We start from the raw sequence: 15,442 nt of genomic DNA on the forward strand, positions 1-15,442 counted from the left end.
AGTGAGGATGAGGAGCTTGGGATGATATTTCTGTATTATAGTTTCAGTGTATCTTTACAATTATTTTTTAATTAATGTATTTATGTATTTATTTTGAAACAGGACTATCTTGAGATTAAACGAATGATTTTCCCAAGGTTTTACTTTCTCAGCAATGCTGAACTTCTTGACATTTTAGCTGAAAGCAAAAATCCTGAGGCTGTGCAGGTAACATTTCAGTACTGCATGCTAGGAACATTCTTCTTGTTACACGTAATGACAGATTGTTCATATTTTATTCTGTTATTTTCTTTTATGTCTGTACCACAGCCTCATCTTGTGAAATGTTTTGCGAATATCAGGAAGTTATATATACGCAGACATGACCAGAACTCTCCAGTGGTGGTGATGATCAGTTCTGCTGAAGAAGAGACTCTCTTTGTGCCAAAGTATGGTATACATACATTGCGTGATAATTAATACAATGGAAATTTAAGAAATTTCTGCTGATTTTCCAACAGCTCTTTACAATAAAGTCCTGTAACTTTGTATGGATTCTTTGGAGTACAGATAGTGTTGGTGTGAGGTCTCTGAAACTTGTGACCAGAAGCTTCAAAGCTTCCTTATGCCTCATCATAAACATGCAGATACCATCTAATGATGGATCAGTTTTGAATATTTTGAATGGCTTTGAATCTTGTGATGTGGAGCTCTTCTCGCACTATATTATAAAACCTTAAGGACCCATTTCAGCCCTGGAGTCAGCACATACAATTTCCACTGATTGCAGTGGGAACTACACCTACTTCAGAGCTGAATTTGAGTGCGGAGACTACTATAAATACTAACTCGAGAGAATACGTTGTCTCAGCATTTCTGTTTGTAACATGCACAGTGCCTTATAAATCTAGAAGCTGTTCAGATTTGTCACATAATAGCTGGAAACATTTTGCATTAGAACAAATGCATTCTGCAGCCCAGCGTTTCTCACACTTCTAAGACATGGGATGTTCTTCTTCAAGTGATTGCACACGTCCATTCCACTGTAGGTGTTTGTGAGCTCCAGTGCACAGTTGTCAAAGAGTTTTTCCCTTAGCGATAGCCGTTGAGGCAGCATGCACACCAGCAAGCACACAGGCATAAAGAACCAAGCCACCTGACCTCCCTCAGTTCCTTCTTACCGCTTGTAACAGTTTTTGGAGCTCCCTTTCCTTGCATCTGCAAATCTTTAGTCAAATCATGTAAATAGTGCTCATTGTAGTTCTGTGTAGTTAGTGTACTTAATACAAATCGTTGTTTGTGTGGATCCAGCACCCAGTCTGGGTACTGGCTCTGGTACTGGAGATATGCCATGTGCCCTGGGTTTCAAGCCCTGCCACTCTTGAGGTAAGGCAGTACTTAACAGTGACCCTCACCCCAGCTGCCTTAAGTGCTTAGGGGAGGCTCACGTGAATAACAAATGTAGTATTTGTAAGGGATTAAAGCCCGCTCCAAAAAAGACAGGGCAGCCAGATTGAAAAATCTGCTGCTGAAATCGGTGCTATGTCCTCCATCTGAACTATCTACCTTGGTCTGGGTACGGAGCACCTCTGCTTTAGTCAGTAGTGCATATTCTGCATTACTGGTACCACCAGGCAGATTGTTGTTGCTAATAACAAAGAAGAGGCACTGTAAATTGTACTTGGTACAAGGATCATTGAAGGAAGCGAAGAGGTCAAAATCAACTGAAGACTCGAGGGTGCTCAAATCATGCACTCCCCAGAGCACACCTCTAAGCAGGGTTGTTTGTTGACACCAGGGCCCATTACAGGGCTGTTCTGACCAGCTCCCGAAGCACAGTCATTGGGATCACCTCATGCCCCGGTACTGTCTACTTCTGAGGCATTTGAGGCTATGAGAGAGTTTTTGAACCTCTCAGTGCCACCATCACTAGCAGTTCAGGAGTCTCACCTGGCACTGGTGCCCTAGCTACCAGCGTAAGTGGTTTCACCGCCACACTGGGCAGGTCCAGCTGAATTAGCCATCAGGGTTCTGATTAAGACAATGCTGCCTAAGGGAAAGGCACAGATCTCCCTGGCTCCCCTTTCTTTGGAGTCTGAATCTTCCTCACTGCTACTGTTCAGTACAGCCCCACCATGGTAGGAACAAGAGGCTTCTTCTTCGTCAGACTCTGAAGTGGAATCCTATGTGTCCCAGTCTAGCTAGTCCCACCATCAAGAATATGCTACCTGCCCACCCTGGTTTCATCCTCAGTATCAACCCAAGGGACTTACTGAAAGGACCCTGGGGCCATTTTAGAACTCGTGGGGGTTTTCCCCCTAATCAAGAGCTTCCCCACATCTACCTCAGCTGGCTTCATCTAGTGGCTGTCAAGAGCATTGATGCTGCAAACACCCTAGTTTTGGCACTGAGCCTGGTACCAAGTGGACACAGGACCCCTCTCATTAACATCCACAAGAGGAGTGGGAAGTGGACAAGCCTCCAAGACTGCTGGCATCCTCTTTCTGGCTACATCTACACTACGGGGGGGGGGGGGTCGATTTAAGATACGCAAATTCAGCTACGCGAATAGCGTAGCTGAATTCGACGTATTGCAGCCGACTTACCCCGCTGTGAGGACGGCGGCAAAATCGACCTCCGCGGCTTCCCGTCGACGGCTCTTACTCCCACCTTCGCTGGTGGAGTAAGAGCGTCGATTCGGGGATCGATTGTCGCGTCCTGACGGGACGCGATAAATCGATCCCCGAGAGGTCGATTTCTACCCGCCGATTCAGGCGGGTAGTGTAGACCAGGCCTCTCTGAGGTAATTGTGGCAGAACCTATTTCTCTGCCTCCTGATGATTTTAAGACACATCAAGAGTTGTTGAGGAGGATGGCTGTGGTCTTGGACATCTACCGTCAAGGAGTCCAGGAAAAATCCCACAAGTTGGTGGACTTCTTGGTATCTCCAGCCCAAACTAGAATAGCTCTTCCTATTAATGATGCTATTTTAGGGCCTACCGAGGTTCTTTGGCAGGCCCCAGCTTCCCTGCCACTGACTGCAAAAAAAGACTGGAGAGGAGGTACTATGTCCCCTCTCAGGGGTTCAAGCACCTCTGTGATCATGTCCCTCTGAGCTCACTCATAGTGTTATCAGCCAATGAGAGAGAGAGACATGGTCACGGGACATCAACCCCCTAAAAATAAGATGGCCAAGAAGCAGGACTTATTTGGGAGGAAGCTTTATTCCACATGTGGGTTATAGCTTCCTATTGCAAACCAGCAAACTTTACTGGGGTGCTACGATTTCACCCTGTGGGATATAGATTCAAAGTTCAAAGACAAGCTCCCGGATGATATGAAACAAGAGTTCCAGATATTAATTGAGGAGGGTAAGTTGGTTGCCAGAATGGCTCTGCATGTGGGTCTAGGTGCAGCAAATTTTACAGTTTGGGGCATGGCCTCTGCCATCACAATGAAATGCTTGTCTTGGTTACAGTCTTCTGATTGCCTTCCAGGGGTTCAACAAACAGTCTGGTTCATCAAGGCAGGCAGCATCCTCCACAAGCTAATTTTGATGGACGGGTTGAGAGCAATGTACCAGTTCTAAGAATGCCATCTTTTTCTTCCCAAGTTTTTGCAAACTGTGTATTCCACCTCCATTGTGATTGGGGCCACATCACAACAGATAGGTGAGTTCTAAGCATGGTGGAAGTGGGATATACACTCCAATTTATTTCTGCTCCCTCCCACCTACCCTTCCTGTCCTCCTTCAGGGACGTCTCTCATGAGGCAGTGTTACTGCAAGAAATACAATTGCTTTTCCTTGTAGGAGCGATAGAAGAGATCTATCCTGATACTGAAGGCAAAAGGGGATCTCCGGCCTATTTTAGATGTAAGGGAGTTAAACAAGTGCCGAAAAAAGACAGAAATTGTGGGTCATCACTCTAGCTTCCGTTATTTCTTCCCAGGAGCCAGGGGACTGGTATGGTGCTCTTGACTTAAAGGATATTTGCTTTCATATGGCAGTTCATCAAAGGCATAGAAAATTTCTGAGATTCACTGTCAGCTGATGCCCTTATCAGTTCACAGTGCTCCCCTTTGGTCTGTCGGCTGCCCCGCATGTATTTACAAAGTGTATGGTCACAGTAGCAGCATTCCTCCAGAGGTCAGGGGTCCACATTTTCCCTTACCTGGATGGATGGCTGGTAAGAGGTCAATCCAGGTTGCAGGTGTTGTCCAGCATAAGCAAAATCCAATCCATCTTCGATGCACTTGGCTTAGTGATCAACACAAACAGATCATCCCCATCTCTGGTACAGAAGATAGAATTTATTGGCGCAGTCCTGGACTTGACAATGGTCATGGCCTTACTGCTGCAGGCAACGTTTTATGCAATGCAAAATCTCATTCTAGACTTAAAGGATTATCCCATCACCAGGTGAGAAACTATGTTAGGCTACTGGGACACATGGCAGCATACACTTACATAGTCCAATATGACAGGTTGCATTTCATGCTCTTTCAAGACTGGTTGGCTGAGGTATATTCACACCAAATTAGATGTTATTCTCCCTTAATTGGTGAACATACCCAACCAATATCTGCAAGGGTGTTCCCTTCTTCCCTCCCTAACAATGTCTTTCCTTAGTCATGGATGCCTCAAACCTGGGTTGGAATCAACTGGTACCCCCACAGATGCAAAGTTTCTGATCTACTCAAGATGTCAGTCTCCAGGTAAACAACATGCGAGCAATCCAGTTAGCTTGTTCACATCAGGGGAAGGGGTATATTGGTGCTGACCAACAATATGGCAGCCATGTTTTATGTAAACAAATGGAGAGGGCAGTCCTCACTACTTTATCGGGAAGCAATCCTGCTCTGGGACTTCTGCATTGCCAACTCTGTGGTTCTGAAAGTAGCCCAAGTGCTCAGAATATGCTGAGCAGGTTATTTCTCAGTCACCATAAGCGGTCCATTTGCCCAGACATAGCAAGGTCTATTTTCCAGCACTGAGGAGCACCCCGACTGGATCTATTTGTAACAAAAGACCACAGGAAATGTCAGTTTTGCTCCCAAGTGGGCCACAGTCGAGGTTCGTTAATGGATGCTTTTCTACTGCTGTGATCAGAGGGTCTGCTGTATACTTTCCTCTAACCCTCTTCTGCCCATAGTTCTATGAAAGGTCAAGCAGGATAAGGCCTGTCTTATACTGATTGGCTCTGCATGGCCCCATCAGCACTGGTTTTCAAACCAGTTAGACCAGTGGTAGGCAACCCGCTGCCGCACGCGGCCCATCAGGGTAATCCGTTCCCGGCCAATGGGAGCTGCAGGAAGCAGCAGCCAGCATGTCCCTGCAGTCCGCGCCGCTTCCTGCAGCTCCCATTGGCCAGGAACGGCGAACCGCGGCCACTGGGAGCTGCGGGCGGCCATGCAAATGTAAACAAACTGTCTGGTGGCCCGCCAGCAGATTATCCTGATGGGCCATGTGCGGCCCACGGGCCGCAGGTTGCCCACCACTGAGTTAGACCTATCAATCAGTCCGCCACTGTCAGTCTCACTACATACAGACTTGATTTTTTTCAGAGTCATTGTTTCCTCCTCCACTCCAGTCTACAGGCTCTTTGCCTGAGAAGCCTGAAGGCTTTGTGGTTAATATCAGTGGAGGAGTTCTGTTTTAGAGAAGTTCAGGACGTGCTGCTAAATAGAAGAAAACCATCAACTAGAACTACTTACCTGGCTAACTGGAAGAGGATTTCCCTTTGGTCCAGACTGAAAGGGGTTTTCCCCTTTCTTGCTTCTATTCAGCACACGCTGGCTCTCTTCTGTCCCTGAAACATCAGAGATTGACGATTAGCTCGATCAGAGTACATTAAGCGGCTATATCAGCATTTCACCCAGTTGTGGATAAAAACGCTCTCTTTTCCAACCCAATGACTGTAAGATTTTTAAAGGGTTTGGACAGACTATTTCATCAGGTACAGAACTCTATTCCATCATGGAGCCTGAATTTAGTCTTAACAAAGCTGACGGGTCCCCTCTCTGAGCCTCTAGTGACTTGCTTTCTGTTGTACCTTTTGATGAAGGTGGTGCCGTGCAGAGAGCGTGGAAGTTGAGGGCGCTAGTATCAGATCCTCCATATACGAGTTTCTGCGTGGACAAAATCTATCTTCATCCTCACCCAAGTTTGCTTATAAAAGTGGCTTCCACTTTTCATATTAACCAAGAAATTTTCTTACTGACCTTCTTCCCAAAGCCAGAGTAATAAGGGGCTGGAGATGCTCAGGATGTTAGAAGAACTTTAGCATTTTATCTGAAAGGACTAAACCTCAATTGTTCATTGCATTTGCGGACAGAATGAAGGGCAGTCCTGTTTCCACACAAAGGATTTCATCATGGATATCCAATTGTATTTGCCTTTGTTACAATTAGGCTAACATCAAGCCACCACATAGAGTGTAGGGTCATATGACTAGGTCCTAAGCAACCTCTGTGGCTTTTCTGGCTAACATGCCCATATTGGACATTTGCAAAGTGGCAACTTGGTGATTGTCACACATTTACCTCTCACTACATTATCTCTCAGCTATGTAGACACTATGCTGAATTTGGATGAGTGGTCCTCCAATCCCTGTTCAAAGAAACTCCCAACCCACCTCCAGTTGGGACTGCTTGTGAGTCACCTACAATGGAATGGACATGTGCTATCACGTGTAGAAGAAGAAATGGTTACTAATCTTTCTGTAACTGTTGTTCTTAGAGATGTGTTGCACATGTCCATTCCATAATCTGTCCTCCTTCCCCTCTCTATTGGAGTATTTCTGATAGAAAGGAACTGAGGAGGATCGGAGGAGACTTGGCCCTTTATGCCTGCGCACAGCAGCAGAGGGCTCTCATGCCACCCCAATGGGTAGCACTAAGGGAAAAAATATCCTACAACTGTGCACTGGAGCACAACAACACTTACAATGGAATGGACATGTGCAACACATCTCTAAGAACAACAGTTAAGGTTAGAAACCATTTCCCCCTCCTCTCTGCTTTCCAGAGGTGGTTCAGTGTCCTATCACAGAGTGTACTGGCCGTGCCCTGTTTTTTGGCTTGCTGCCAGAATTTCTGCAATTAGTGACAGTTTACAGTGCTCCCAAACATTTCCTTTGCCAGTTTTACTTTAATATATATTTTTACTCATTAGTGAGCAACCTTTACTTTTTCTTCCTCCTTCCCTCTTAGATTGGGTATTTAGCACCAGGGTGGTTTATAGCCACCCAGATCTACCACTGCAGTGTCTCCCTACTGGGACTACTCCACCATGGCTGAGTTTTCCTGAAAATACTGGAGTAAATCAAAGCAGCGGTCCATATATGAAGAAGTGTTTACAGGCTCATCTCAAGGCAAATTATGCCCTACCTGTTTACAGCCACCTGATTCTCATGCTGCCAGGGTATGGAGCTCAGCGTTGGGTTGGCATGTTGGGACACTCCTTCCCTAGAGGACTCGTGACTCCAGTGCTGAAAAGCCCAATCAGGATCTCCTGAACTTCTTGGGTAGAGGGCCTAAGGACAAGGAAGAGACCATTTGACCAGCTCAGAGGGTAAGCCCTGTGACTAATCTGAGCCACACACCATTTCCCCCCAAATACTGAAGTGAGTTTCATCTCATTGGGGAAAGAAGGAAGGCTCCAACACAGCTCCCCTTCTTCCAAACAAAAATCTGGGACCCCATCCTACAGGCAGAGGAACTGTGACCCTAAGGGTGAGGACACAGAGGGAAACATATCTAGGGTACTCAAGACTCATGATGAAAAGAGCCACAAGAAACACTGGGCTGGCCACAGCTGGGCAGCAACTTCTGAAAAACAGGCAAAAAGAGCCAGAAAACAAAAAGGGAAAGGAAAAAATATAAAAAAGTATATCTGATTCAGTGTCTTTCTTCTTTACTGAGGAATGTGAGCTCTCCAGTTCAAGTTTCTGAGCAGGACATGGAAAAATACATCAAAGGACTTTCCACCCTGACATTTAATACTGGTCACAGAAAGTCTGCATCTGTCATTCAGATCCACCTAGAGCAGATACCCAATAAGAAGGTCAAGGGCAAATATCCATCCGCCAAATCAGTGATCAAGATGCCAATCCTGCTGCACCCTTCCTATGAGGACGTGATCAGGGATCAGTAGGAATACCCTGACAAAAGTAAGTGCATTAGCAGGCATGCACTTAGATACCATAAGATACAAGAGCCAAAAAATGCCAACACAAGTATCAAAAGTAGATCCTGTAGGTGGCATCTTTAGCTAACGATAGCATAATCCTATCAGAAAGGGATTTCTTGATAGCAAGATGGAAGTCAAAGAAGGTATTTTGTGACTTTCTTGGCTGCTTTCAGAGTTCCCTGGCCACTACCTGTTTTGCAAGAACCACAGTATTCTGGCTGAATGACCAACCCTGGATGACAAGGACCAACCTGACTTCAGGTCTAACTTAAAGAAAGTATTCTAGCAACAGACTTCGTGGCATATGTGTCTCATTAAATGCAATATGATTCTCAGCCAGGGCCATGTTATCAGCTCAGCAGCTGGACACCACATTTGACTATATCTTTGGATGGCAGAGGTGCACACGAAACAAGTGTGCTCATCTAGATTCACAAACTCTCCACTATTTGGAGATAAATTTAATAAGACAGTGGTATACAGTGCATGCAAATGACAAGTGCAGAAATGTTCCTTTCATCCATCCTTTTCATAAAAATACCAAAGGAAAGATAGCAGGTATGTCAGGGGAAAACCCTTTAGCCATGGATCAAGTGGCAAAACCAGAGGTGGTAGCAACACCTCTAAGGATTCACCTATGAGTCTGTGCCTCTGACCACATCTTAATCTAGGAGGCAGAGTGTCCCACTTCTCTAATGGATGAATTCTGTCCATCACTGACAAGTAGATGAAAGCAGTAGTAAGTTTTGGTTACTCCCTTGAACTAAGGGCCCCACTGCACCACTTCTTCATCCAATCGCCTATCTCAGGCACTCTTATCAAATGCAAGCTAGTACTGAATGAAATCTGTCACCTGCACAGAAGAGCAATAGAATTGCTACCCTCATAAGAGAGGTTCTTGTGGCTATATTCCATATTCTTTATTATGCAGAAATGTATAGTGTGAGAGAGTCATCCTAGACCTCAAACTGCTCTACAAATGAAGAAAATGAAATTGTGGATGCAAAGTTACCCTCAGTGGTAGAATCCCTGTAAAAAAGGGATTTCCTTGTCTCAATGGACCTAGCAGATGCATAACCATATGTACATGTCACTACTGTCTACTGAAATTTGTGTATGGCACAGCTGACTACCAGTACAAAACACTGCCATCCTTGTTTTTGTCAGCACCCAGAGTCTCTATCGAGATGCTGGTGGAGGTCATAGCCCAACTTTGGTCCCAGTCTTTCATCTATATCCTTTCCTGGAGGACATTTCGATCAGTGGTCCAACCAAAGAACCAGTACACAGCACCACAAGTTGGACACTTCAAGCATGCTGTTTTGTGATAAACCTGAAAGGAAATCTCTGATTCCTTTCACAAAGATAGCTCACCTAGAAGTGGATATAGACACTTCTGTGTCTGTAGTCTGTCCTTCACTGGACAGGTTTGAGAAAATCCAAAAGCTTATACCTGTGTTTGTAAGGAACACAAGGCCATCCATATCTCAGTGTCTCTGGTTTTGTGTATAGGAACCACCTCCTGGGGAAGATCCCATATCAGGTTCTCTAGAAGTTTCTTTTCAAGGTTTGAAATCACTTACCGGAATGCATGCAGTATCAGGTGCTGGTCCCAAACCAGGTTCTGGACTCCCTGAGATGGTGGAGAATCCTAGAAAATGTCTGTAAGGGTCTTTCCATATGCGGTACAGACTCACAGGTACTCACAACAGATACCAGCCTAATCGGGTGCAGAGCACATCACAGACACAGAATAATCCATGGCACATAGAACTCTATAGAAAGAAGCCAGAGCATCAAGCTTGTGGAGCTTAGAGTGGTTGAAGTTAGCCCAAAAAAAGTTCTAGGGCCACCTCAAGAGCAACAACATTCTGGTCCAGTTCTACATCACCACCATAGTGGCATACTTCAACAACCAAAGGGGAATTTGGACCTCAACTCTACATTCAGAAGTAATAGAAATAATGGAATGGATGGGGAAAAACCTCTCTTCCATAAGAGCAATACACATAAATTGAAGCATAAGAAAGACTGGCTTGTTGAGCAGATGTGTAGTCAACAAAGTGTAGTCCGTTTGAATCTGAAAGTCTTGAACTTGGTCTCTCAATAATATGGCCTCTTAGCAGTTTATCTGTTTGCTAATTGCAAGAACACAAAGCAGCCAGTGTACTTCACCTGGGGAACATAGCCCATGTCCGTGGGGATGGATGCCCTCCCACGCAGATGACCAAAAAGTCTGCTTTGTGCATTTCCACCTCCTCTACATATAGGGAAGTGGATCTAGAAGATAAGGGAAGAGGAAGCAAAAGTGATAATTCTATCTCAACAGTGGCTGAGAAGACCATGTTTTTCAGATCTAGTAGGCTTAGCGTTGGAACTCCTGCTGCATCTGCCAGTGAGACTGGACATCCACTACCACAGTCCCATCCTCCATCCAGACCATTTCCAACTGACAGCATAGCTTTTAAGAGGGAAGAATTGATTGTCCTTGGACTGTCCAACCAAGTGATTGGAACTCTACTGTCGCCCCCACAGTCTTCAACACGAAAGGCTTACTCCTGCATCTGGTTTAGGTTTAGCTCATGATGTCACAAAAACCACAAAACCTCGAAGGACTCTAGTATTCCAGCTATTCTGGATTTTCTGCAGGACAATGTGTATAGGGGTCTTCAGTCCAACACCATAGCACACCAATTGTCAGCCATAAGTAGCGTCTTACATGAATGGCCCTCAGACTCTTTGGCAGAGAATACTCAAGTCTCAAGATTTCTCAGAGTAGTGAGTCTGGCTAGACTCATGATCATACCAGTCTTTCCTAAATGGGTTCTATTACTGGTGCTAAAAGACCATACTGTTCACCCTTTTGAACCACTGACATTGGTCACATGTTCTGTCTACTGATTAAATCCTATTTCCTGGTTGCTGTCACATATGGATGGCATATTTGCCAAGAGACAAATTTTAATGTTTATATATATGTAGGATAGGTCCATCAATGGTTATTAGCCAAGATGGTCTGGATGACAGGGAATAGATCACTTGATAAATTGACCTATTCCGTTCGCTCTTTCTGAAGCATCTGGCACCAGCCACTGTTGGAAGACCCGATTCTGGGCTAGATGGACCATTGGTCTGACCCAGTATGGCAGTTCTTATGTACTGTTTGCGGGCCAGTTAGTCTACCATACGTAGTGTACTGGTTGATATTGAAGTTTTTGTTACTAATCATATTCTAGGAGTTTCTACACAGCTTTAGAATGATCTTTCGGCAGCAAGCTAGAGAAGAGGGTGTGGCCAGTATGGGCTCTGCTACAACACTGAACTGCCTGTGGAACTGCAAAGAGGAGGGGAAATAGCTCGTACAATCTCAGAATTGTGGGAGACATTGCTAGCAGAAAGGAAGTTATGGGGTAATAAATTTCCCATTCTTTGGTAAATGTGTAGTTAAGACACAACTGTTGTGAAAGGCATGATTGCTTACTCAAAATTATAAAGCTAAATAATCTACAAACTAAGGCCCCAACTGTGCAAACATTCATATGTGTGTAACTTTATTTCGGTGAGTAGTCACATTGACTTCAGTAGGATTGTGCATGCAAGTAAATTTACATATGTACGTGATTGTTTATAGTGTTGGGCCCTAAATAATGACGCATTCAAGAAAAATGATGTATACCTAGTTTTATTTACCATTATTTTGTATTGTAGTGTGGTATACAGATGTCACCCTTTGCTACTTTAAAAATCAGTTCACACAGTCAGCTAAAGAAAGTCTGAAATCAGTGGGTAAAATATTTTTTTCCATAAATGTAAAGTATCTTTGACTGTGAGAAGTTTTTTAAAGAATCTAATTAATATTTTATCTGAATCTCTCCAGCATTACTTACGACCGATCATTTTTTCTATTAGATGTCTATAAAATAGGGATAATAATCCCTTTAGTCCTGGTAAGTGCTAAATATTATATTTTCAGTTTTGAAGGCTTTCTTAGTTATTTCTCTAATTGTAGAGAAGGGGGGGAGGGATAGCTCAGTGGTTTGAGCACTGGCCTGCTAAACCCAGGGTTGTGAGTTCAATCCTTGAGGGGGCCACTTAGGGATCTGGGGCAAAATCAGTACTTGGTCCTGCTAGTGAAGGCAGGGGGCTGGACTCGATGACCTTTCAAGGTCCCTTCCAGTTCTAGGAGATAGGATATCTCCATTAATTTAGGGGGAGGGATAGCTCAGTGGTTTGAGCATTGGCCTGCTAAACCCAGGGTTGTGAGTTCAATCCTTGAGGGGGCCACTTAGGGATCTGGGGCAAAATCAGTACTTGGTCCTGCTAGTGAAGGCAGGGGGCTGGACTCGATGACCTTTCAAGGTCCCTTCCAGTTCTAGGAGATAGGATATCTCCATTAATTTAAAATTTAAAAATAGAGAGACACACTAATTCTCTCTTCCACTTGTATTATTCTCTAGAACAGTTTCTCTTATGTTTAACATGTTTAGCATGCCGTTTATGGAGCTATAAAGTATAAATATGGTATTAATCATTTATGAAATGCATACATTGCTACCTCCGTTTTTGAATCTTAAAGAAAAAAGTGATAATGAAGCCAGATTACAAAATTGGACAAATTATTGAGAATGTTAATGACAGAGCAGGGGCTTAAAAAAAGAACACAGTGTACCGATTAACAATATAAAAAGGTGCACAGTATGGAAGGGAGCAGCAAAATTGCATTACACAGCCTGAAAATTAGATTATGGCTGTTAGGGATTTTCAAACAATATGTTAGAGCTATATTGGAACATTAAAAACAACAGATATTAAGCTTATTATTATTATTGAGCTACAATCTACTGATTGGTCACAAAATAAATAAATTATAACTTAGATAGATGCACATGTAATAAAGAGAGGCCAGATCCTTAGGGAAGATTTGGCCCAAGATATTTAGGGAGTGACTACTGCTATGGGGAAAAGAATGTGTTTCATTGGATTCAGAAGTGTACATAAAACCTAAAGATTTTTTTTCCAAGTGGTTGTTCACATGGATTTCACTCTTGGTGCACATATACCCCATGCATGCAAGATTGGATTGTTTTGGGCCAGCAGTATCTGTTGGAGAGGGACATATTTTTGAACAATGTACCATACATTGCTTCTTCTCTAAGTGGACTCAAAAAGCTACAGAAGCTCTCCTGAAATTGTCCCTCCTTGAGTGTGCTATGCAATCCTCTTCTGACACCAAAGGAAAGATGCAGCTAGACCTCAGTCCTACAATCAGTGTTGCTCCACAAGTGGCCTGGGAGCTGAGATTCTACCCTGTGTTCCCAGGGTACATTGACCAAGAGACCCAGTCCTCCTCCATTATGGCTTTGATGACCTCTTATGGGTGGGAAAGAGCACCAGTCCAGAATTGAGCTGAGGCATAGATCACCCTCTCCAGTGCGTATTGAGTCAAGGCACAAGACTTGTAATTCACAGCTCAGTGGCTGAAGGGCATCTAATGGCCTGAGAAGAGTCCAGAGAGCACCAGATGTACCCATTAAACCAGAGTACCATGTATCTTTCAGTACCGATTCTTCAGCAATTGACGTCTCATTACCCAACATTCAGTATCCTGTGCTTCTGTAAGGCAACCTTGGAACTGTTCCCCAGTGCCCAGCGCATTAGAACCTAGAGTGGTGGTACCAAGTGGTTTATCTGTGGCAGTGGTATCAGAGTTTCTCTCCTTGAGAGCCTGAGGTTGGTGATAGGTAAGCCACCAGCTTAAAAGGTATGGCAGGTGAAGGATTTATATCTGCCACTGACTTCACTCCCTACCCATTTAGGCAGGGCACAGCAGAGCCAGAGCACTCCTAACAGGACAACCCCTCGCTTGTGTAACCCTTCTGCCCCTCTGAGTTGGCAGCAACAAGGGCCGGGTTCAGTATCTAGGGGTTCCGTTTCAATAACGCAATGCAAAACCGTCTCGAGCCCCCACCCAGTGACCTGGGACAATTACATACCACCCCCCGGGCGCCTCTAGGAGGCAATACTTCCCCTCTCGCAAGCACGGAGTCTGAGTGTAGCAAAAGCCTTTTAGTAAAGGAGGGAAACAATGCGGCATTATGTTGGGGAAACACCACAAACAGGATTCATAACACAAACCATGAGCAAAAGACCCACCTCCAAGTAAGTTTGGCAGTGTCCTTTTCCCCTCAGGGTCTTAAGTCCAATCACCCCAAAGTCCAACAACCCCAAAGTCTCTGTCCCTGGTCAGTGCCGCCCCAGAGTTCAAAAGTTTATCTGCAGTTTTACCCCCCCCCAGCCTGGGCGGAAATGGGGGGGGGCACACGGGATGTTAAGGGGCACCTTACGTGGTCCGAGGCTGACTGCCCCACCTCTCTGTGGAGTTCTGCTGCAGCCTTTACCACGAATGACTCCGCTCTACCAGCCGCCCCTGCAAATGGCTCAGCTCCGCTCTGCGCTGCTCCGCTCGCTGTTCCATGGGCCGCTCCAACCGTCCCACAAACTGCTCGGCTCTGCCAGCTGCTTAGCAATATATCTTCAGGCTCCCCCACTGGTTAACACAGCACTCAGTGATCTCAGCTCAGCAATTTTAGCTCTTAGTGATTTCAGCTTGTAGTGGGGGAGCCCCAGTGCTGGTGCACCATTGGCCCAAAGTGAATTCAGTTCAGCAACTTCTAGCTAGAGTCCTACTGGAAGCAAACTTAGCTCTGTTATTCAACAGTGGAGAGAGGGGGTAGTGCAATTGGTGTTCCAGGCCTGCAAAAGGGGCCCATACCATCAGGTACACATACCTGACCCCAACCTCTCTCAATTCACTGGGTTTTGTAACCCATGCCCCTTGTCTAGCGAGTGCTACTTAGTTACTGGTGAGTCCCTCTGTCATACAACAGTTCCACTGGCCTTGATTCACAGAATCAGGGTAACAACACTTTATTCTTCCTGCCCCAATAACAGAGAAACTGGGGATCCCACACCAGCCAAAGTAACCACTTTCAGTTGTTGTTGTCCCAGGCTAGGCGGGTGGGTGTGCCTATGCAAACAAGCTCAGCCCCTGAAGTTCTTTTCCACCCTCGCCATAATTCACCATCAGATGTCAGGGTAGAGCTTATCCTGACTCTGCTTACACTTGGAAGAAGTGTACTCCTTTTTCTTCATTCCATTTGAGGTATCGTAGGGATTCCTTTCTTGCACACCCGCCTTCCCCTCATTGATTAGTTCAGTGTAAATCAGGAAGAGAGTCTGGGGAGGGATCTGTAAGTGAGCCCTATGTGTGTC

General features: G+C 45.0%; 1 protein-coding gene across 1 annotated transcript in view; it reads left to right on the plus strand.

Annotated features, from left to right (window-relative positions):
- The window catches only part of DNAH14 (dynein axonemal heavy chain 14), a 451,367-nt gene that overhangs the window by 125,205 nt on the left and 310,720 nt on the right, over positions 1-15,442 (plus strand). The window contains 2 exon segments of the mRNA XM_065401478.1: positions 103-207; positions 310-428. Of these exon segments, the coding sequence (XP_065257550.1) occupies positions 103-207; positions 310-428 (224 nt within the window).

This window comes from Emys orbicularis, chromosome 3, assembly GCF_028017835.1.
Source record: "Emys orbicularis isolate rEmyOrb1 chromosome 3, rEmyOrb1.hap1, whole genome shotgun sequence".
Taxonomy (NCBI): Eukaryota; Metazoa; Chordata; order Testudines; family Emydidae; genus Emys; species Emys orbicularis.